This window comes from Girardinichthys multiradiatus, chromosome 17 (genome assembly GCF_021462225.1).
Source record: "Girardinichthys multiradiatus isolate DD_20200921_A chromosome 17, DD_fGirMul_XY1, whole genome shotgun sequence".
NCBI lineage: Eukaryota > Metazoa > Chordata > Actinopteri > Cyprinodontiformes > Goodeidae > Girardinichthys > Girardinichthys multiradiatus.
Window position 1 is genome coordinate 21299608 of NC_061809.1, and position 22629 is coordinate 21322236.

The following is a 22629-nucleotide window of genomic DNA, read 5'->3' on the forward strand; positions in this document are numbered from 1 at the left end:
GGTGGAAACAGAGGCTGGGGACTCGGGGTTGGACTCTTTCATCACCCAGGCTGAAGTCACCGAGGTGGTTAAAAAGCTCCACGGTGGCAAGGCTTCGGGGGTGGATGAGATCTGCCCTGAGTACCTCAAGTCTCTAGATGTTGTTGGGCTGTCATGGTTGACACGCCTCTTCAACATTGCGTGGCGGACGGGGACAGTGCCTCTGGACTGGCAGACTGGGGTGGTGGTCCCCCTTCAGAGGGTGTGTTCCAACTACAGGGGGATCACACTCCTCAGCCTCCCTGGTAAGGCCTACGCCAGGGTATTGGAGAGGAGAGTCCGGCCGATAGTCGAACCTCGGCTTCAGGAGGAGCAGTGTGGTTTTCATCCCGGCCGTGGAACACTGGACCAGCTCTATACCCTCTACAGGGTGCTCGAGGGTTCATGGGAGTTTGCCCAACCGGTTCACATGTGTTTGGTGGACCTGGAGAAGGCATTTTACTGTGTCCCTCGTGATGCCCTGTGGGGTTGCTCCAGGAGTATGGAATCGGGGGCCCTTTATTAGGGGCCATCCGGTCCCTGTACGAGCGGAGCAGGAGTTTGGTCGGCATTGCCGGCACTAAGTCGGACTTGTTCCTGGTGCATGTTGGACTCCGGCAGGGCTGCCCTTTGTCACCGGTCCTGTTCATAACTTTTATGGACAGGATTTCTAGATGCAGCCAAGGGCCGGAGGGGGTCAGGTTCGGGGACCAGTGGATTTCGTCTCTTCTTTTTGCAGATGACGTGGTCCTGCTGGCCCCCTCTAGCCAAGACCTACAGCATGCGCTGTGGCGGTTCACAGCCGAGTGTGAAGCGGCCTGAAGCGGCCTGGATGAAGATCAGCTCCTCCAAGTCCGACGCCATGGTACTCGACCGGAAAAGGGTGGCTTGTCCTCTTCAAGTTGGAGGGGAGTTCCTGCCTCAAGTGGAGGAGTTTAAGTATCTCGGGGTCTTGTTCACGAGTGGGGAAAAATGGAGCGGGAGATCGACAGATGGACCGGTGCGGCTGCCGCAGTAATGGGGGCACTGTGCCGGTCCGTTGTGGTGAAGAGAGAGCTGAGCCGAAAAGCAAAGCTCTCAATTTACCGGTCGGTCTACGTTCCTACCCTCACCTATGGCCATGAACTTTGGGTCATGACCGAAAGAACGAGATCCCGGATACAAGCGGCTGAAATGAGCTTCCTCCGTAGGGTGGCCGGGCACTCCCTTAGAGATAGGGTGAGGAGCTCGGCCATCCGGAAGGGGCTCGGAGTAGAGCCGCTGCTCCTCCACATCGAGAGGAGCCAGTTGAGGTGGCTCGGGCATCTATACCAGATGCTTCCTGGATGCCTTCCTCAGGAGGTGTTCCAGGCACGTCCCACCGGGAGGAGGCCCAGGGGTCGGCCCAGGACACGCTGGAGGGACTATGTCTCTCGGCTGGCCTGGGAACGCCTTGGGCTCCCCCTGGAGGAGCTGGAGGAGGTGTCTGCTGAGTCTGCTGCCCCCGCGACCCGGTCCTGGATAAGCGGAAGATGACGAGTACGAGTACGAATTTGTCTACATATTAAAACATCAAATAAAGAGCTGCCTATATTTCATCTAAAAACAACACCAAGTTATACAGCTTTGAAGAAACTGTAAAAAATACCATCCTCCAGATTATTGGACAGATGTATTTCTTCAACTATAATAGAACCGAGTTGAATATTTTTTCTAAGTCAGACAATTGCTCTGTAAAACATCAATTTGCATCATATCACAGGAGAACCAGGTTTATGTGGCAGTAAATTATAATAATTAAACTGTTATATCTTTACATTTGTAAATTTGTATGTCTAAGTCTTACAAAGTGATATATAAGTCAAACTTCATAGGAAAACTTTTGCCTAACCTTCTAGTCAGAAACGAAAAGGAAGGAAGGGAAAGGATACATGGTTTTAAACATTTGCAATTTAGAATCCGTCTCTTCTACCTAGAACCATGTTATGCTGAAATTACAGCTCACAATATTTCGGGGTATGTTTCTACCAGCTGTGCAAATTTAGCGACTATAGTTTTTGCCCATTCTTATAAAAGAGTGGATGGAGAATATCTGTGAATGTCAGAGGTCTTGCCAAAGATTCTCAACTGGATTCAAGTCTGAACTTTGACTGGGCCATTCAAACACATGACCAAAAAACCATTCCATCATGGCTCCGGCTGTATGTTTAGATTTGTAGTTCTGCTGGAAGGTGGCCCTCCACCCCAGTCTCAAGTCCTTTGCAGCTCCTACAGACTGCCCTGTATTTACCTCTGACCAGCTTTCCTGTCTCAGCTAAAAACAACTTCACAGCATTATGCTGCCACCATCATGTTACAGTGGCAATTGTGTATTTAGGGTGATGTGCAGTGTTGGCACTATTGCACATATAGTATTTTGCATGTAGGCCCAAAACATTAGCTCTCATCTAACCAGAGCACATTCTCCTACATGTTTGCTGTTTCCTCTGAATGACTTGTTGCAAACCTTAAATGGGACCTCTTACGGCTTCTTTCAATACCAGCTTCCTTCACTCACCCCAAACACTCATACAAATTGCTGTAAACTGGTCTGAGGACAAACTGCATAATAAACACCTGCATATATCCATACGCCAGGAGAGTGTTTGCATAAAGTTGTAGTTTGTGTTTAATATTTCCATGGAATCTCTCTGTGACAAACCCTGGAGGTGCAGAGTCACGCAGTTAATCGGATGTGATTAGCAATGTACAGCAGAGGAGCAGGAAAACTCCAAGTATGCGAAGCCTCAGGAGGAAACGGTTTGAATATTTTCCGTCAATTAGTGTCTAAAGCAATATAGTTGGGATCCTACACTTTTTACTTCCTTCATCTCTCATATAGAGTTTCGTGTGTGTTTTACTGAAGTCCTACTGTACATATTCTGTTTATGCATATTCTTAATTCACATTTACTTCCAGCTAACTGGGAGTGACAACAAACAGGACAAGCTGTAAGAACAGCCTTTTATCTACACAGTCTGCTATGGGAACAACAACTCAGATTTTATATCTAATGTGACACTGCATTGTATGAGACTTTATTAATGAAAGCAAAGCAAAGCTGTGGTCTTAAAGTCAGAGGAACAACGCTGTCATGTTACTGTTGCCCACAAGGCTAATTAAGTTACCACCTAATGATTAACTGTCCAACTAGTAAAATCACACATAAAAATGCAAGGCTTATGTTAGGTTTAAATGTTTATTTTTTAATCTTGACCGTTTTTTTTGTTTTAAATTTTTATCTGCAAATGTGGGTATGAAGTGCCATTTCTGTTGAAGTTATTTAGTGCAAGGTTGAATGTTCTTTAAGAAAGGCACACCTATTGGTACTACCTGCAGTATATTTCACATAAAAGTAACCATTGCAACCATTTTGAATTAAACTTGACGTTTTTAAGTTTACCTTAGTAAAACTCTGCAAACCTTCCTAATAGTAACCTTCCTATTTTGCTGGGGTATAAACACAACATACTTAGGGCTATAATTCATGGCTCAAAACTGAGAAGACAATATCAGTTACAATTAACCCACATTTTTACACTCTTCTCTTTCTTGTCCATTATTTCAGGTCCTCAAAATGCATGTTGTGCTTTAGCATCTAAGTTACTAAGATTTATATGAGCTGTGGGCATAAAGGACTGTGAAAATCATCTAACTGGCTAAATATATTATTGGCAAGCAGAATGTTATTGGATGGCACCTAAAAATTTGTAGCACTCCTTTGGGATTTGTGATATTGCATGCACTGATTTGCGATGATAACTGTGATTATAAATATAATGCAGAACCTAGAGGTCTGTTTGCTTAGCCACTCCTCAGAACAGGACAGACACAAAAACAAGCCATTTAAATAAAGAAAATGTCTGCTGAACCTCATAAGTCAGGAAACAGCTGCAAGAAAATAATCTTTAGCTCAAACTGACCCTTATATTCAGTCCAAGTAAGGATAAAAAGGTTTAAAACAACCGCAATTGTAAAAAACGAGGCTAGACGAGGGACATAAGTTTATCTTTCAAACAAATCTCCAAAGCTAACTGTAGAAAAGTGTGGCACCGAGTCTCCATGACATTAGACATCCCAGAAAAAAGTATTTTCTGTCCTACCGTCACAAACGTATATGCGATGTTGCAAACTCTACTAGAACTTTACCTGGAACTGTGTACATTAGTCAGATTAGACCAAGCTTGAGTTGGTCAAAGGATAAATATGTGGAAAAACCCATTGTGCCAATTCTTAAGAACGGTGGAGAATTTGTGATGGTGTGGGCCGGGTAATTCCCTGAAGCTCTAGGAACCATTTTAGGGTGCATGGGATAATAAACTCTTAGAAAAAGCAGGACATTATAACAATACATCTGGCGACTTCTGCCAGAAAAATAAAAAATTGTTTTTATGGCCTTATTAAGTGAGAAATGTGTCGCTAGGCATAAAATCAACCTTCTTCCAGGGCCATCAGTGTCCACAGACCTAAATTCCAAAGAGATTTATTTATTTTCAGTCTTTTCACATAGCTTTAAGTAAGTAAGTAAGACGCTGTGTAAATAAGTAAGTGAGTAAGGACTAAGGGATGGATAATCCAGATTTTCACTCTATGTTCCACAGCGATGCCATTTCCAATACCTGAAAAAAAGAGAGCAACAACAAAATAAAAAAAAATATTCCCTGCTGCAGAAACTGGGTCAAAAGCAAGACCTAATGTACTATGCAAAGTTGCTTAGATGAAGAAAAATGTCCCAAGGAAATGAGCAAAGAGTTAAACTCCGAAAAGTAACACGGAAAACTGTAAACCTCTGTTTGCACATAGGCAACAATTTGAGCAACTCAGGAATTTCTGTCATTGTAATTAGGTTAATGTTTATTTGTTTAGAAGGATGACGGAGAGAAAGCGCTGCCGTTTTTTTTTTTTCAGGATTAGTAAAATGAATGATTTTGATGCAGTATTAAAGTGGAAAATTACACAAATAATTCCAGCTTTGATGCGTTTAACATCTCTTAACGTTTATTGGACAGAAAAGTCAAATGAAAGCCCTTTCTTTCTCACTTGTACAATGTTTAATAGACTCCTGAGTGGAGATGTAATGTTCTTTTTCACAGAAATGTTGTCACAAAGATCACCACAATATTTATTTTTAAGAGGGTCTCCATATTTCATCACGTCACAACCAGGAACTTTATTGTTTTATTAGGGTAGTGCCTAATGGTGAAGTGGAAACAAAAGAACAAAAGGTTTAATACGATTTTACAAATATTTTCTGATAAGTTATGATGTGCATTTGTATTCAGCCCCCTTCACTCCGATACCTCTAAATAAAATCCAGCACAACCAATTCCTTTCCGAAGTCACTAGTATGTAATCTGACATCAATATAAATGCAGTGGGGATGGTTTTCTGCAGCAGGGGCAGAGTAAAGAGGAAGATAGAAATAAATCCTGGGGAAATAAAGCTGTTAGAGGCTGCAGATGTATACTCCTGTGATGGAATGGCCCAGTCAAAGTCCAGACCTAAACCTAATGCATAGTCAGTGGCCAGACATTAATTATTAATTGAAAGACCCTCTCCACCGGCTGAGGTTGAACAATTTTGCAAATAAAAATAAGCAACCATTTTTCTGGTAACAAACTTGCAACTGTAATTGGAGCAAACAGTCACACGTTTCACATTTGTAAATAAAAAAATAGCCAAATAAACAAAAAGTCATACATAATTGTTCTTTTACTTCACAATTACGCGCTACTTTGTGCGGGTCTGTTACATAAATCCCAATAAAATACATTGCATATTGTCAAGGGGAATGTATACTTTTGGAAGGCACTGTACTGCACTGTACCTAAGCATCCACTGTGGACAAGAGGGCCAGGATGATCATGGAAAACCTGTGGACACACTGCAGAGGAGCAGTGCTTCCATCACAAGCCAAGAAGCTCACAAAGCTAAAAGCTTCGGTGAGTCAGGAGGAATAAAAATACCCAAACAAAATTTACACAGCTCAAAGTAGCCTGTAAAACCTGTTAACGTACTGTATGGGTTTTACACTCACAGCATCACTACATTTAAACACGAAGAAACACGTCTATCAAGTAAAACTGGTCAAAACTGAAGCTAAACGCAGTCTTTTTGCAGAGGACATGCAGAGATGTCCCCAAAAAATGTTTTAGTGGTTGAGTTTTATCATCTAAATGACAGGAGGAAGTGTGGTAAACCCTAGAAGAAATCAGTGAAAAACCAGAGTTGGTAAGTTTCAGTTAAAATAAAATAATGGGACATTTCAAGTTATCCAAATGTCTAAAAAAAAGATACTTAAGATACATAACTGGCCCTCCAGGAAACACCTTACCCTGACCACATAATAACATGAGCACTTGGAGCCCTCTTCTCTGCTGCTTCTTCTCCTTCTTATCTACTACAAAAGCAGAGCTTCATTAAATACTGCCATCCATCAGAGAGCAGGGAGCTGAGTGGAATGTGCGTGTGGCTCCACAACACTCCATGTTATGTGGGGTCGCCGACTTGCAGATTAGTGTGGCAGACAGAACGTCACACCTCCCCCCGCCTCCATGTCTCCTCCACTCACCATCAATATGTTTGGTTCATAAGAACCAACAAGACCCGATCAGAATGTTTGCAAAATGTCCTTTTGCTTAAGAGAAAGTAACATCAAGATACTATGAAGAAAGTGACAATAATTCTTCCCTCTTACAAAGAGGCTGTGATAATGCTGTTTATATGACCAGCAATAATCCGGTTAATATTTTTCCTTGTAAGGAATCAGCAGGGTTATAATGTCAGTTATAATGTCAACCTCAAATCTTTAATTCCTAAATCCAACTGAGTTGCTTTTGTATATTTCATAAACAGCAGTTCCTTCAACCAGATTTTTGGAAAGCTCTGATCTTCCAAACCAGATTTAGGATTTTCACTAAAAACTATCATTACCAAAATACGGTCCTTATTTTGTTCAAAACAAGACAAGGTGACGTCACTTTCTGTCTCTGGACTGCTTTATCTCACTTTAGCCAATTCCAATTATTGTTTCTAGAAGCAACTAGCATCTTTGTGCTTTTTTGACTACAAACACCTAGCCAGTACTGGAAGGATAAATGAATGAGGAAGAAAAATCAGTGAATGAGATCAACAGGTGGATGAGGGCCGGTCAAGCTAAACATCTTTAGCTACGCCTTTAATCTATCTTATAAATCCTAAATCCAACCATTAGTCCTTTGTAGAGATACTAGCAATGCACCGATAGCAGCTCTGAAAGACATTTCCGATTTCAGATTTTTGCAAAGCTGTGATCTACTTTAGATCTTGGTTGGTTTCTGTTTGTCACAAAAACAATAACTTCTTCCCATTTCTGCTTTAAATAATCAAAATTGACACTTCTATGTGTGCATGCAGCTCTTAGTAAATTACACATTTAAAATGGCAATATATTGTTTTGCTGCAAGCTGTAGTTTTTCCTCCTTTCTATTTTCAGTTCTCTTCAATTAATTGGATGATATAATGTTTCATATTTGCTTGACAGCAATTAAAGGTTTATTGAGACTTGCTTACAAGCATACACGTCATTATCTCCTGTAAATAATTAAACTGATTTGTGTTATTCGGTTATTATTGCTAATTGGCATTTGTCCTGTTTCTATTAGGGTTTCTACAAAATTGCCATTTCAAAATTCTATAGTTTTCCAGACATAGATTTGAATATTTTCACCGCAGTTTTTGCAGCATCCTACACATTTGAGAACATAATTTTTACCTTAAATTCTACAAATCATAAAACCTTGCAGTCTACCTTGAAGCTAGATTCCAATTGTGAACTTTTAAAATGTGATTTAATTCCTCTTTTAGCTTCTAGACTAACTTAGATCAGCTCTATTTCAAAATCTATAAAACATTTGATTTGCTAAATCTTGTCTGGATTTTATAACACCAAATCCAGATTCTTTCGAGTGCAGCGTGTGACTCATATTACTATAAAATAGGGGCTTCAAAGCTTTGAAGCACACGTTGGGTGTAAAATCCTGATCTAAGATGGTCTAAATGCCAAAAGTATTTCTGAAAGAGTATACATTTATCTGTTGTCAGTAACTCAAAAACGAAATGAAATTTGAAATATTTGAAATAAAAGAAAATCTCACTTAAACAATTACTTTTTCGGATACTCAAAGAAAACGTATGGGAAATGTTTTATCCATTCTAAATTAAATTTTTTCTATACTTATTTAGATTTGGGAATTCAAATCGAATTCCAGACTTTTCAAGAAACCTTGAAGCTGACGAGTTGTGTTTAATGAGCACTTTCTGCTCTTAATGTGAAATAGATTAGTAATTGATTTTAACAATTAGTTTCATTCATGCATACAAGGGCAAAGTGGGCTAAACTGTCAAGTATTTAAAACTACCTTTAGTTCTGCCTAAAACATACCAGTGCACCAACAGGGAAAACATGTACGTCTAATCATTTATTGCAACTGTGTGGATGTGTAGTTTTATTATCTCACTTTACAACTATACATTCCTATAAAATAAACAAAAGACATTAAAAGAGAACTCCTGAGAAAATAGATGTAATCAGTAAAAAAATTAGTACCAAAAGTATCTCTGTAGAAAGTTTAACTTTATTAAAGTAGCTGCTTACACCTTCTCTGACCTTAAGTTTAATCACCTTACAGGGATAAGAAATAACTCTCCGATTTGTCCTTTCTAAGATTAATCAATAAATAAAAATAAACATTTTGACCATATGCCATACCTTGTATGAATTAGCTGTTTATAAAACATCCATCCTATGAGCCTGATCACCAGTCAGGCGATTTCAGTTTAAAATCAGTGCACCCAAAATACACACATTTCAAACTAATGAACTCAGATTACATAAAACCAAAAAAAAAAAAAAAAACTCTAATCCCCAAAACTATCTCAACGTTAGTCCAAGGATTTAGTGCCAAATACAACATACAGTGGTAGAAGCAGGTTTTTCAAAAAGGAGCTACAGATTTCCTCAATCTCTGTTTTCTGCTCTCCACCAATGCCTATGTTAAGCCCAGAGGCATGATGGGTGAAAGACGCTCCACCATGGCGATAACAGATGTAGTGCAGTGTAAGCTCTGAGACAGGAGGCTGGTGATAAGATAGGAGAAGGTGAGCTGCAGAGGGAGGAAAAAACTAAAAAATGTGACAGTGGGGAGGGATAGTTTCTTGATAGGAAGGGATGGAGGACAGGGATTGTTGAGAGAAATGAGTGATGTAGAGGAAACTGAAGAGATATTAACATGGAACCCAGGTGACCGGATGGCCAGAGACAAAGAAGGACTGAAAAAGGTTTCAGCTTCAAATAAAAAAACAAAGTAAGGGAACAACAAAAAAGAGGCACAGGCTAAAAGAGTACAGGAGTAAACCTTAGCCTCAGCCCTAATGGTTTGTAAGGAGCTTGAATTCAATCACACACACACACATATGGAAAAGCTTATTTTTTCACACCCTTATCCCATCTCACTGAATCCAGTTCCAGACATGCTTGGTGTCCTGACACCTCTAATTCACCCCAAGTCCAGCAAAAGCTCTCGTACTAAAGTTTCCTAAACACTGAAGCTCTACTGTGAGGTCCTTCTCATAGTGAAAGCATTCGGTTTCATTAATTTCAACAGAGAACATTTTAAATACAAAGCCCTGATAATGATCTTTATCCAATTTCAGCATGGCTTTCTTGTTTTTCTTAGAGAGATGAAGAACATCACCCAATGAAAGTTTAACATTTGCACCCTCTTTCTGATGCACCTTTATATCAATGGTAGCAAGAGCCTGCTGTAGGTCACATGATGACACCATCTGGTTTCTGGAGACTTTTTCTTTCCCAAGCATCTTGCAGTCTGCTTTCAGGGTGAACTTCTTTGGACAATCGGATCTAGGCAGGTTGGCAGATGATTCCAATATCCCTTCACTTGTAGATTTTTTTTCTGAACACTGGTACGTTTGATTTTTGATTTTTTTTTAAACTCTTTAAATTGCTTGCCAGACTCATGATCTGCTACAATCTTCTTGAAGACCTCAGGCAGCCCTTTAGATCTCACCATGGTGTTTACTCTCACTTTAACAGTCAGGAGCACTCCAAACTAAATAAATTAAGTTAAACAGGAAAAATCTTGTTCAAAATAACAATATTCTGATTGTGTGCACCTGAAATTATATGTCGGTGTGTTATTTTAATAATAGCTGTAATTAAATTTTTATTTGTAACTACATTTCACCGAACATTTTAGGTCCTTTTCTCAGTTTTAATGTTTTTCTTTATATTACTTCAGTTTTTCAGCATCCAATAAATATCCACACTCTCAGGATGTTTGTGTCTTTCTTAAATAACTTCTTCATATGACCTGCCCTCCCCAGAGTTAACCTCTGACCCTCTTTGGATTTCCAGCGCCACATGTGGTTCATAGATTCCCCCATCAGATTTCATTCCTGACCGCTCTAAGACCCCTCTTAAAACACCAACAGTCGTGGATCCTCGCTGTGGTTATGCAAGGGTTATGTCACACGCTCAAGCTCACAAAAAAAAAGACACACAGCGGGAAACCTGCCAGACGTGGGTTTTGGTCACATCAGTTCTGGTTTCCTTCAGACTGGACCTTAAGTACTGTGGCAACGGAAAATAAACACTGGTTTGGAAGTCTGCATCTGTACTGGACCACACTGAAAGCATCACACTTCTACACGCACGGAAGCACCTCTGACAGAGACAAAGCAGAGGCAGAAATCAAATATTAAACACTCTAGAGGAGCTCTGCGAGGGTTGCAATTAAAACCGAGTACCCACTCAGGACTGTGTGAGCATGTTTGTGCCCTCCTGGAGTAACTATCTTCCACCTAAAGGCTGTTTGTTTGCAAAAAAGAAGGAGGTAAACACACCAGCATAACAAGACGGGCTTCCCCTTAATGTAACCGATGGCAGGAGTGAGGAGAGATCAGCCACCATCTGTCCAATCGTGAGTCAGTTTCTTTGTGCATTGCCATCACAGTCAGTACATTATGTGCAGCACATGCATTTATACTCATTATACTACAAGTCAATCACCAGATCCTCATTTTCACTGTTAGAATCAGTCCTTATGTACAGCTGATTAAAATGAAAAGTACATATATGTGTAATTATGAGTCAACAAACCATCATTCTGTCCTTACAACTGCTGCAGCGTCACTACTGACCTGAATAAGCACATCAGCTGTCGACCAGTAAAAATCAATCCATAAACAGGTTTTATTTTCCTCTTAATGGTACTGCAAAAAGCAGGAGAAGGAAAATAGCTTTAATTTCCAGCTTTCTTTAGTTTTATTATTTCATTATTATTTCATTATAACTTTCATCTATCGTTATTTTGTACTTTAATAAAATAAATCCTATAATATGTTTTCAATAACTAGCCTGGTGTACGTAAATAAAGTTAATAAATCAAAGTGCAGTGAAGAGACATGTTGCCATTCTCTGAGTTAGTGAACTCAACAAAATATTCAGGAGGAAAAAAACACATGTAAAACTCAAAAGAGCAACAACAAAATAGGTATTATTAGGTAAATTAAATATTTCACTACATCTACACAACAGATGAGTGTTTTAGCATTTGGTTTTTCCTCCCAAACACTGACATTTGCCTTGTAGCGTACAGTTCATTTACCAAAAAAAGAAAAGACCTATTAAACTGCAGTGAGATCATCCAGGATTGATTTTCCACTGTGCTCCACACCACATATCTGTAGCCGAGGATCGTCTTCCCCACATCCCGTTACCTAATACACGAGTGTTTGATTTTACACAGAGAGTGCCTATGGTCGTGTCCAACTAATGTGAATATTTCAGCATGATGGTGAACCTTATGACTTTGGAATGCTATCGTTGGCTCGGAGACATTAGGATGGGAAACTATGCATTATTTCCAGAGATCCTTCCTAAAACATTACCCAGCACACACACTCCTCTGCTGCTCGTTTGACCCAACTCAGGGAGCTCTCTAATACGAGATGTGTCATCTCTAATCACATGAATGGGTGCATGTGTGAGTTACCCACCCAGTGTTTTGGAGGCATAAATCATGTGTCAATGCAACAGATGTGTAGTATGTGCAACAGATCACACATTAAAGGTCAAGTAATAGCTAAACATGGACCAATTGGGTTTTGTTGGGCAATTCCAATTTCAGATTTTTAAAGCTCTCAAGTTCCAATTTAGATTTTATTCAGTTCTTTTTAAAAGCTGCATCTCACATCATAAAAACCTTAAGTTGATTATGTTTATAGCTAAACAAAATATATTTTACAACACCGGGTTAAAGAGTTAACGATCACCCTCACTGGAAATCAAACCGGAGGTCACCATGTCACTTGACAGAGTATCGTTAATTAAAAACTAAAATGAATATTTGTGAGTGCCACGTCTGCTGGGCATGGCTCAAAAAAATTGTCCGACTCCAATTACCTGCCGAGTAATCAGTGCATCAAAAGCCTTTCACATTTGTACATCAAGTCCTTAACCTCCACTGAGCTCCTGATTACATTAATCTACTAAAAATAAACTACTTAAATCAAATATACCTCCTCAACTTTTCCATCTTCTCCCCTAATTTGTTCAAACTGTAATAAATTGAACTTTAATTCAATTTATATCATGTCAGGCATTTTAACTGATGATGTGTTATTATCCTGTGGCCAGTCTACTTTAAATGTTCAGATTGACATTGTCAAGTATTAAGCCATAGTGGTATGGAGGACCAAGCATGCCATAATTAAGGTTAAATACAGACAGCTAAAGCAATTTACCCAATAAATAGCTTAAAGTATTTACTGCACCACTAAATGCAACAAAATAAAAAATATTTGTTCAATAATTGATCCAAATATCAGTCATAAATTTAATTATCAGTTTCAATCTTTGATCTCTGTGCTATTATGTTTATTAACATCTATTTATTTTTCACAAGTGTGAATTTATTATTTTACCCAGGCCTTTTAATTTTAAATAATAAGCTGATTCCAGTCCTCTGCCAGTCAATCAGTGCATCAGCAGCACTTACTTCTACATCAACTCTTAAATCTTCATTGAGTTTATGTCGGTGTGCTGTAAATAATTTATTTATGCAAATAAATGTAATTTCTAACACTGATAACCAAACTGTTTAAGTAACATTATAGGGAACAGGTAGCATATCTGGTTTGAATACATTTTTCACTTCCCTCTACTCATGAAGTGAGAGATATTAAACACTAGCATGCTAAGTTATTTCACTGATATTAGGGTATGTGCAATGCTTAAAAAGCTAAATTGTCAAACGAGAATCTCACATCAGTCTAAATGATAATTAAAAGTTCAGTGTTAATAGTTATATTGATGCACAGTGACACTAACGTAACCACATAATGATCACCATAACAACAGGAAAATACATGAAGGTCAGGAGATGTGTTTGATAAAGCTCAGAGAACTACGAAGCTCCACTTGTGCATGAAACTTGCCATCTCTGGGGTTTCTAATGAATACCATAAAGCTCATGAAGAAGATCATGAAAGTAAAAGATATTTGGAATAAAGTCCTGGTGAAACATGCAGTGCTTTCTAGGAATCACCAGCGGCGCGTGTTGAGGTTTCACTAAAACATTTTGCAATAAACATTCAGACTTAATGACGCATCATTGTTGGGGTCACATTAACAGGCATTTACAGCAGCGATTAAGCTTCCGATCAGCAGTTTAGAAAGAATCTGACATTTGGAAATACATTAGTAACAGTGCGGTTAAAGCTTTCTACTCATTGCATGGTTTTACGTTTATTGGTCACAGCTAAATCGTTGTGCTTTTAAGAGCGCCTGAGACGAATGAGCAAGGCAAAATATTTTGACCTGCGGCTGAATTTTCTTCTATTTTTGATTATATTTTGGCCTTTTTAACTGCTTCCATCTAACATTTCCTATATTTATATCTCTTGATGTGAATTTTCTGGATTATGGAAAACAAAACTGCACTTCTAAATGACTTTACAGTTTAGTTATAATTGATCTCTTGCCATGCTTATATTAACTGTTTAACCTGTTGAAACATTTTAGTATTACAGGTAAGTCTCACTTGATTTATACTTAAGACTGATGTTTATGCTGGTGATAAATAATTTTGATTTATTGTTCTAATTATTCTTGCCAATCCAGTGATTTTGGTACCTGGGACCTTCTATTCTGCATGTTTCCAAACACATGGTTTAGGTAATGGGGGATAAACAGGCTTCTACTAAAAATGGCCACAAGGTGGTAAGGTGATTCTGTTTAACTTATTTGTGTTGGAGCAGAATCACCTGGCCTGAAAAACAGTGGGTTAAGCCAAAATTTAAAGGATCTAGCAGCGAAACGTATAGACAGGCATCAAAACAACCAAACCAGGCTACATGAAGCCTCTTCTTTAAAAAGCTAACAGCAGAAATAAACAAGATTAATGCCTGATCTATAAAATATTATGTATTTCTCCCCTTTTCTAACAATTCTGTGCAGGTCGTTTTACCTTTTGTGTAAGGACATGATGTACATGTTACAAATATGAGCAGTGTGCAACATAGATGCCACTGGACCACGCTTAATGCTGTTTCCAACATTTGGGACATCTGATACCTGCTCTAGAAAATCAATAAAATAAAGTAATTTTCTATAAACTACTCTGTTACTGTAAGGAAATGTGTTAATGTGACTCAATTATATTCACCAGCATAAGAATTTAGACATCTGCCCAACGGTTGAGTGCATGCAAATAAAATCATTTGTTTTTGGGTGCGACACTGAAGTAGGCTGGGATGAAATGGGGTTACAATAGGCCTTTCCTCTAAATTCAGACACTTGCAGCTGCTTAAAAAACCCCAAAAAGACAAAAAAAAGAACCAATGCTAAATAATCTACTGCAGTCATTATCTCTACTTTTATCGTATATTAAAAGAATAGGACTTGACTGGAAGGATGTCGTTTTATAACTCTTTCCAGTCTTCTTTCTATTAATCCTTCCATCCACTGCTAGATTCTCTACTAATTCAATTGTATTTTTGCCACGTACAACATGGAAACAGCAGCAATACCTTACCTTAACGCAAACATGAACTTTTTGCTAACTCTGTATTGTTGTTCAGAAAAAGAGGAACTGACTCATGAAGGCACATCCAGATTAAGTGAATTCTGCATGTAATGAACAATGACAGCCCACAGAGAAAACCTGCAACGTGTCATGAACTTCCTATGTGTGATAAAGAAGAACTTCACTAAACAGCCCTTGGTGCTGATTTACGTGCTGCTGCATTTGAGCAAATTTCAATAATCTCCTCCAAATGACTTCCAGTGCATATTAAACAAGCTTCTTTTACAACAAATTGGTTTAGTTTTTGCCCAGCAAGAAGTCAAAAAACCATAGTTGAGTGGTCAGCACCTCTTCTGCGACCTCGACCCAATTATGAGACGATCTGGTGAAGAGCCCGAGGCGGTACTCCTCCCAAACGGCCCTAACTTTGATCTAATTATCACCTGGGTCAGCGTCAGCATGAACTCAGGGAAGCAGGGGCCATAAAAACCACACCTATTCCTCTCACAGCCAAGTTCAAGCATTCTTCTAGACTTGTGGTTGGTGTATAAATCATTTCATCTGTGCAATGACATTTGACTCAGAAATGTAATGTTCCCAAGGTAAAACCTGCGCTCCCTGAGCATCAATTTGCATTTCCTCATTTCTGGACATCCTCTTTCTTTGGAACAAAAAAAGAAGTAATGCTTCAAGTGTTTCACACAGTCAGTGAGCGGGTTTGAACCTAGCCACTTTTTAAAAGCCCCTGTTGGTGTCCTGTGACATCAATGTGGGGTCAGTTAGCATCTTGAACACCCGGCCTGTCAGGTCTCATGTGAAAAGACGCCGTGCTCTCCAAACACAGCACAAAATGCCACAACAGAGTGATGCAGAATTTACAGAGAAATATGTGAAAGACTGGACTCAGAGTTACAAATACTTCCATCATCTTAGCATCAAAGTGTGTCGCTGCACTGTTATTTTGTTCTCGGTGTGCAGCGTTTTCCCCATAGAACAGTGAAAGCACGCCTGGTACCAGGAGAGATCAGGGGATGACAAGTGCTCCAATAATTTGATTTCACTTTGATTTTCTACTGGTCTTTGAGTGACTCACAGACGTTTTCATACACATTTTGTCATGTCACAGCCACAAACTTCAGTGTATTTTTAATGTGACCAACTCAAAGTAGTGCATAACTGTGACATGGAAGCAAAATTTTAAAGCTTTTGGCCTTTAAGTAACAACCCCAGCTAAACTATTTGTATGTATGTAGGTATGTATGAATGTATGTTGTCCTGCTCTAGTGTGAATCTGTGTTCCAGTCTCGACTCTTCTGAAGCTTCTATCAATTTTCTCCCACAATTACCCTGTACTTCGAACCATCCATCTTCCCATAAACCCTTATCAACTTCCCTGTACCTGCTTAAGAAAATAATCTTAAGCCACCATGTTTCAACATGTAGTTAGGGTGTCTAGTTTAATGCACATTTGGTTTGACCCCCTGTATCAGTCTAAAGGTTCCGTTTTGACCTCATTTCACAAGTGAACCCTATTCTCTCTCTTTAGAAAAACTTGAAACAGGACTTCTGATGGCTTTCTTCTTGTCCAGTTTGCATAAAGACCAGATTTGTGGGTTGCACGGCTAACAGTTTTCATGGCAACAGATTCTCCCATCTGAGCTGTTGATCTCTGCAGCTCCTCCACATTGACCACAGACCTTTGGGGTGCTTCTCTTCAGAAATTAAACCCAGGTCAAGGACGGACCTCTGAATTGCTTGCAGTGGATATTATTTTGGGGTATCAGAGTAAAGGGGGGCTGAAAACAAATACATCCCTCACTTTTACCAATAAAATTCATTTTAAGTTTTACGGTGGTAACTTGACTGAAGATGAAAAGGTTCAAGGGGTGTGAATACATTTGTATTCAGCTACATAAAGCTCACTCCTATGGAGACTCATAAATAAAGCTCCTGCAACAACTAATGTTGATCGATAATGTGCTATCTGTTCTGCAGTCATAATAAGTTAATCATACTGCACCAGTGAACTAAAGGGAAGATTTAAAAAATGCCTAAATTTGCAGAAAGGGAAAGCCCCCAGGAACCCCCTGCAGCACCTCTGGGACTCCCAGGACACCGCAGAGCTCAAACTGAAGGAGACTGCTTACCTCAATAGGTTGGGAAGAGGGATGGGGCCAGAACCTGAGCCCAGTATTCCCTTTTTTCCACTCAACAATTTCTCCACCAAGGCGACATTCCCCGTGCGGGCGGCTTCCAGCAGCTCCTGCTCCTTCCCCATCCCGGACTTTCAAGTTTGCAGCGACAGGGCGATAAAAACAAAGAAAATCCAACAAATTTTCCATAAAAGCCCTCCTCTCCTCAATGTCTGCTGCGGGGAAGCATCTAAGAAAGGATTCCCTGTCGCTGCGTGCAGCCCTGCTCCGTGGAAGTGGGTGTTACTGATGCTGCAGAGCAATGATCCACTGGTGCCCTGCAACCTCAGCTGATTCACATCCACAGCTGCGTGATTTACTCCCGGTGTGTGATCCGCAAATCCCCTGAAACAAATCTCCCTTAACGCACGCACGAAGTGAAAAGTAAATCTGGTTATAAAGGAAAAGAAGAAAAACTGAAACTCCCTCTTTTTCCCGTCTCCTCTGGAGCTCCTGTTGGGAACAGACTGGAGGAGAAACTCCGTCTGCAGCCACAAAAAGCTCTCCTAGTCCGTTCGCCTGCTCCCTCTCTCTCCGGCGAACCAACCGCACTGCTCCGGTTATCAGGGTCGGCTCAGACTCAGCGCTCAAGTTCCCCGAAACTAAACCACTGTTTTCCGGCTGCACCTTTCAAAATTAAACATTCAAGCTCTCAGGGTGGACTTCTTCATTCTTCCTGGTAGAGCCGGCCCGAAAATATGCAAACCAAGAAGGGATGCTGCCAGTAAAGAAGCAATTGGTTTTCCTAAAACTCGCTTATGAGGTTAGGGTGTGGTCTTGAACAAGTTTTTTGTTGGTTTTATGCATGCCCAGTAAATGGGGAGTTGATGCCCCAAGCTTGCTGTTGAGAAGAGGGAGGCTATTTTACCTGCTATATATCCCACCCCAGGATTTGGATAATTTCCTGCATTTTCATAGGCTAAGGGGCGGCAGAAGGAAGGGTTCATACATGAACCACCACTGTCTCCACCTTTTTTCTCTGGCAAAAGTGACCCAAATCAGACACACGGGTGATGTTATAGAGTTGTAACAATGTATTTCCCTCCTTACAGGTTTCTTCTTTTTTTTCATTTTTTGCCACACTTCCGTGTTTCCAATTGTTACTTGGATTGCAACCTCTTCTAATGCCGCCCTGGGCAACTGCCCGTATACCCCATGTCAAAAACTTCCCTAAACTGTGCAGGCAGTACTGTTTCTAATTTTTTTTTTGTTATATTGAAACCCAGAGATTTAAGGCAGGAGTTTCTAAAGATAGGGCTGCTAGACTGAGGTCTTGAGATCATGAACTTAGAAAAACAATTAAACCTAACAACATAAATTATAATAACAAACCATATTTATGTTACATTGATATAAACACCTGGCTAAGAAATTGTAAAAAAGCGACATCTTGACCACCGATAAAGTTCGCGCTGTTATTGCACCTTTGTTTAATTGACTTTAGATGTTTTTCCTGCTTATTGATCAACGTCATACTTTTATTTTGGAAGTAACTGGGTCTGTTTTCCGTTACAATTTTCCCCGGTTTGATTCATAAGCTCCCTGTACAGTCTGGGTGGGAACAACGATGCTATAACATCAATGAATTGCATTTTGTTTTCTCGCTCTGTTTAAAAAAGTGACACAAACAGCCAGCAGCTCTGATTCTTGATTCCTCTCAGATTTAAAACTTATCCCATCGCTTCCACGCATGCGCGCCTCATCATACTGGCATTGTTGTCTCTTTTACTCAATCGGCGCGCCGCTGCAGCCAAATGTGGTTTGGAAACAGGTGAGATCCCAAAAATATCCTTCTCCTCCCCCCAGCCTGCTATGTCAGAGCAGGCTTAGTGTGAATAATGCAGAATGAAAGCAGGAACAGGGATTTAATGCGCTTTGACGGCCATAAAGCGGACACCTTCACCCCCCTACTCTGACTCAGCCCCCTTTTTGCAAGCAGGAACCTGCGTGATGCATTCATGCTGCTGGTTCATTAGAATAGAAAAGTAGCACATGGTTGTGAATTGTAGGAACAAATGATGCATGGTTTTCATTTTATTACAGAAATAAAAATCTGAAAAGTGACATAATTTGTACTCGGCTCCATTTTATCTGATATTCCTGTTCCTTGTAGGTATTAAACCAAAGATTTTCATGTGTTTGTCTTTAAGGTGTTGCACAAATGAAAGTCACCAAAAACCTTACATAAACTTTAGACTCTGAATTCTTGCTTCTGTGGCTTCAACTCTGTCCTTAGAACCCTACATAGTTTCAGAATCAGTCATTCTGGCACAAATTCCGGTTCAACCACACACCCACTCTCTAGTTTGATGGTTCGATACTATCAAAGTATTATGGTACACCAAGACACCAAATGTATTCCTTTTCTAAAGGCCATTGCCAACTTTATGAGTCATCCAGACAAATCTATACCAATTCAGGTGCTAGTATTTTTAACCAAATACATTGTGGATGGTTAGTCTTGATGGTGATTGAGTGGAGAAGTGTAATTTTTCAAAAACTGGGACACAAACATCTATCATGACAAAAACAAAACCCTGCCTTCAAATTAGATCAGAGTTGGACCTTGTTCCTTGAGGCCTCTATTGCCATGTAGTTAGATGTCAGGGCTTTCTTTGGTTCTCAACATAGATTTGGATAACCTTTGATGATGTATGTCAGGCAGTAGAGGATTTAATATAGTGCACAGAATGGGGTGCGATGGAAACGGACGATAGATTGCAGAACCATCCCCTAAAAATGACAAGGTCACTACGTTGTCAAGCTAATGTTCATCCCTTTGTTAACAGGATGGGTTATTTTCAGCTGCAAGTACATACATAGCATGTACACCCATAAGTAAGACACTGCTGTGTTTTTGTTTTTGACCAACTCCCTAGCAATGTCTGTGAATCCTCCTAGACGTCCATGAAACAAAGCTGTGTGTCTGCATCGGTCTATGCACAGATGCTGTGGTGAAGGCACAATCCAAAACAGCAGTGGAACTAATGAAGACAACCACAACTCCTTATTCACTACAACGTTTTGTTACCATGGAGACATTGCTGATCAAAGAGTCACATTGTATCCCTGGTCTGATCTTCTACATCATTTCTATCATTTAAATAAAAGAAACATAATTTTGTTTCATTACGAAGACAAATACCTTAAATATCCTTCATTAATATCGTTGTGAGGCTCTCTGTTTAGCTAACATCCCAAGCTATTTAAGATTATTTTATGAAGAAGGCAGAATTAAGTTTCTGATGGAAAACATTTGGAAGTTTGGAGGGGAAAAAAAAAATTGCAGCTTTCAAAAGCCAATGTGATCAAGAAATAAATGTCAATCAAAAAAAAGTCAAATGTTTGTGATCTCCAATCTGTAGCAAGAGCTGCAAACAGACTGCGGAGCAAGAAAAGGTGAAAAGGAAGCTGCAACCCCCACTGGCTTCTGGATGCAGATTCTGCTCCTCATCCTGAATCAAGACACAACTAGGGTCCTCTCTCAAGCACAGTATTTGTTAACAATCCAGCTGGTCCAGAAATGCCATCATATTCCCTCTTCTCTCCTGAATCCAGTACTCATAAATCCTTCCCTATGATGCACCGTGACTTGGCTATAATCTCAGTAACTTCAAGTTGCAGGATGTAAACACGTTTCACATTTACAGCTGAAAATAGCACAGCTTTCCTTTTACACACGTGCACTTATTTAACATCCCTCTATGATTCACTGCACTGCTGCAGCTGTAAAATGTCATGACCATTTAAGTCCAAACACCCCGTGCAGCAGATCTCTGCAGCCCAAAGAGGCTGCTGCTCCTCCTCTTAATGCATTGCTTCACATGAATTTAGAAATGCTCCATCGTAAAATTAAGGCAAGCCAGAGGTCAAACACCTTTTTTGAAAGTTATCCAAGAGTTTTAAACATGTTCTGAACTGGAAATTTGCAACATGTACTATACTGTGGAGCTTTTATTCCAACATGCAAATTCCTTTCCAAAAAACATGGAATTAAAAGGCATTTAAAATTAGGGAGATTAGCTTTATACTTGCTCTTAAGGATATGTAAGCGGGTGTTTATTGGTTTTAATAAATGATAAACTGTAAAAAAAAAAATAGATCTAGGTTCTTTGTTATTTAGCTTTTTGGACATGCAAAAGGTGCATTGGTTGGTTGGCTCTGCTAAAAAATAAGGGCACTTTTGCCAGGCATCCTCTGGAAGATCCTCTTAAAGATAAAAAAAAAACCAAAATATAAGCAACTTCCTGCTGGTATAAGTTGTTGATTGGAATCACATTTTTGTACAGCAGATTACACAGTATTAGTTAAAAACATTGATCTCAAAAGGGGTTATGAATGATGCATGGTCAGAGTGAAACGTCCCATAGCTAAAAGCTTCTTTTTATACGTGAAAAAGTAGTGTGTAACATTAAGAAAATAAAGATGTTGGAGCAGGTAGACAAATTTGGTTCTACATTTCAAATTCTTACAATTCTGCTTACAAACATGTAATGCTGTGACTAACGCAGAAAACAAAGCTTAAAAACTACGGGACAGACTCAATACCAAATAATTAAGAAGTCATATCAAAACTGAGAGAAAAGAAATCCTGTTTCGGACAGCTCTAGTTGCCAGATAGCAAAAGTCAATATTTGAATCATACACCATATTAAAATTGGCTAAGAAATCATTCATGGGATTTTTAAAGTCCTAATTTTCAAACTTGCTGGGGTGAAGTCCTAATGTTAAATTGCATGTACACAGGAATACTAGCTTCAGATTTAATTTAAAGTAAATTAAAACATTAATTTTTGCTTCTGCAACCACTTTTGAGGTGCATTATCCTTCGGTGATCAGGAGAGGGGGTTGTAGCCCCAGGCTCTCCAAAACCACTGAATGTGTTTTGTCGTTTGTCAAATTCATTACAGAAAACCAAATAAAGCTTTCGCAATAGCAATCTGGGAGGCCAAGATGGGTTTTCCAACTAATTGTTCAGGGAGGAATTGCTGCATCAGGCTGCTTGGTTGGTGAGGTTTGGCGGTTGAACGCGGCCAGCAGCAGAAATCAATGCAACTGCACCAAGGTGGGTGTTTTTTTCAAGTACAAAACACAACCCATCACATTATGTTGCGTTTAGCCATGATGTCTACCGCAAGATTGACAAAATTTGACTTTTTTTGAGCATAGCTTAATGCACATTTTTTAAATATACATCATAAAGCTGAACTTTCTTATTTGTATAAAAAACCTGTTGATTAGCTTTAGGTCATGATCGAATACATTTAAGAAGATGCAAGTAAATTAAACCAGAAACTTAATAAAAAGGTGAGACC

At 39.5% G+C, this 22629-nt stretch overlaps 1 protein-coding gene across 9 annotated transcripts in view; it reads right to left on the minus strand.

Moving 5' to 3' along the window:
- anks1b (ankyrin repeat and sterile alpha motif domain containing 1B) overlaps window positions 1-17867 on the minus strand; it is a 304218-nt gene extending 286351 nt beyond the window's left edge. For 4 of the 9 annotated variants that reach the window (XM_047389442.1, XM_047389440.1, XM_047389439.1 and 1 more), the window contains exon 1: window positions 17270-17866. In XM_047389442.1, coding sequence (XP_047245398.1) covers window positions 17270-17400 — 131 coding nt within the window. In that variant the 5' untranslated portion in view covers window positions 17401-17866. Of the gene's footprint in view, window positions 1-17269 lie in introns of all 9 variants that reach the window. The other 5 variants (XM_047389447.1, XM_047389445.1, XM_047389446.1 and 2 more) reach the window with 3 other exon arrangements.
- Window positions 17868-22629: the final 4762 nt, after the last annotated feature.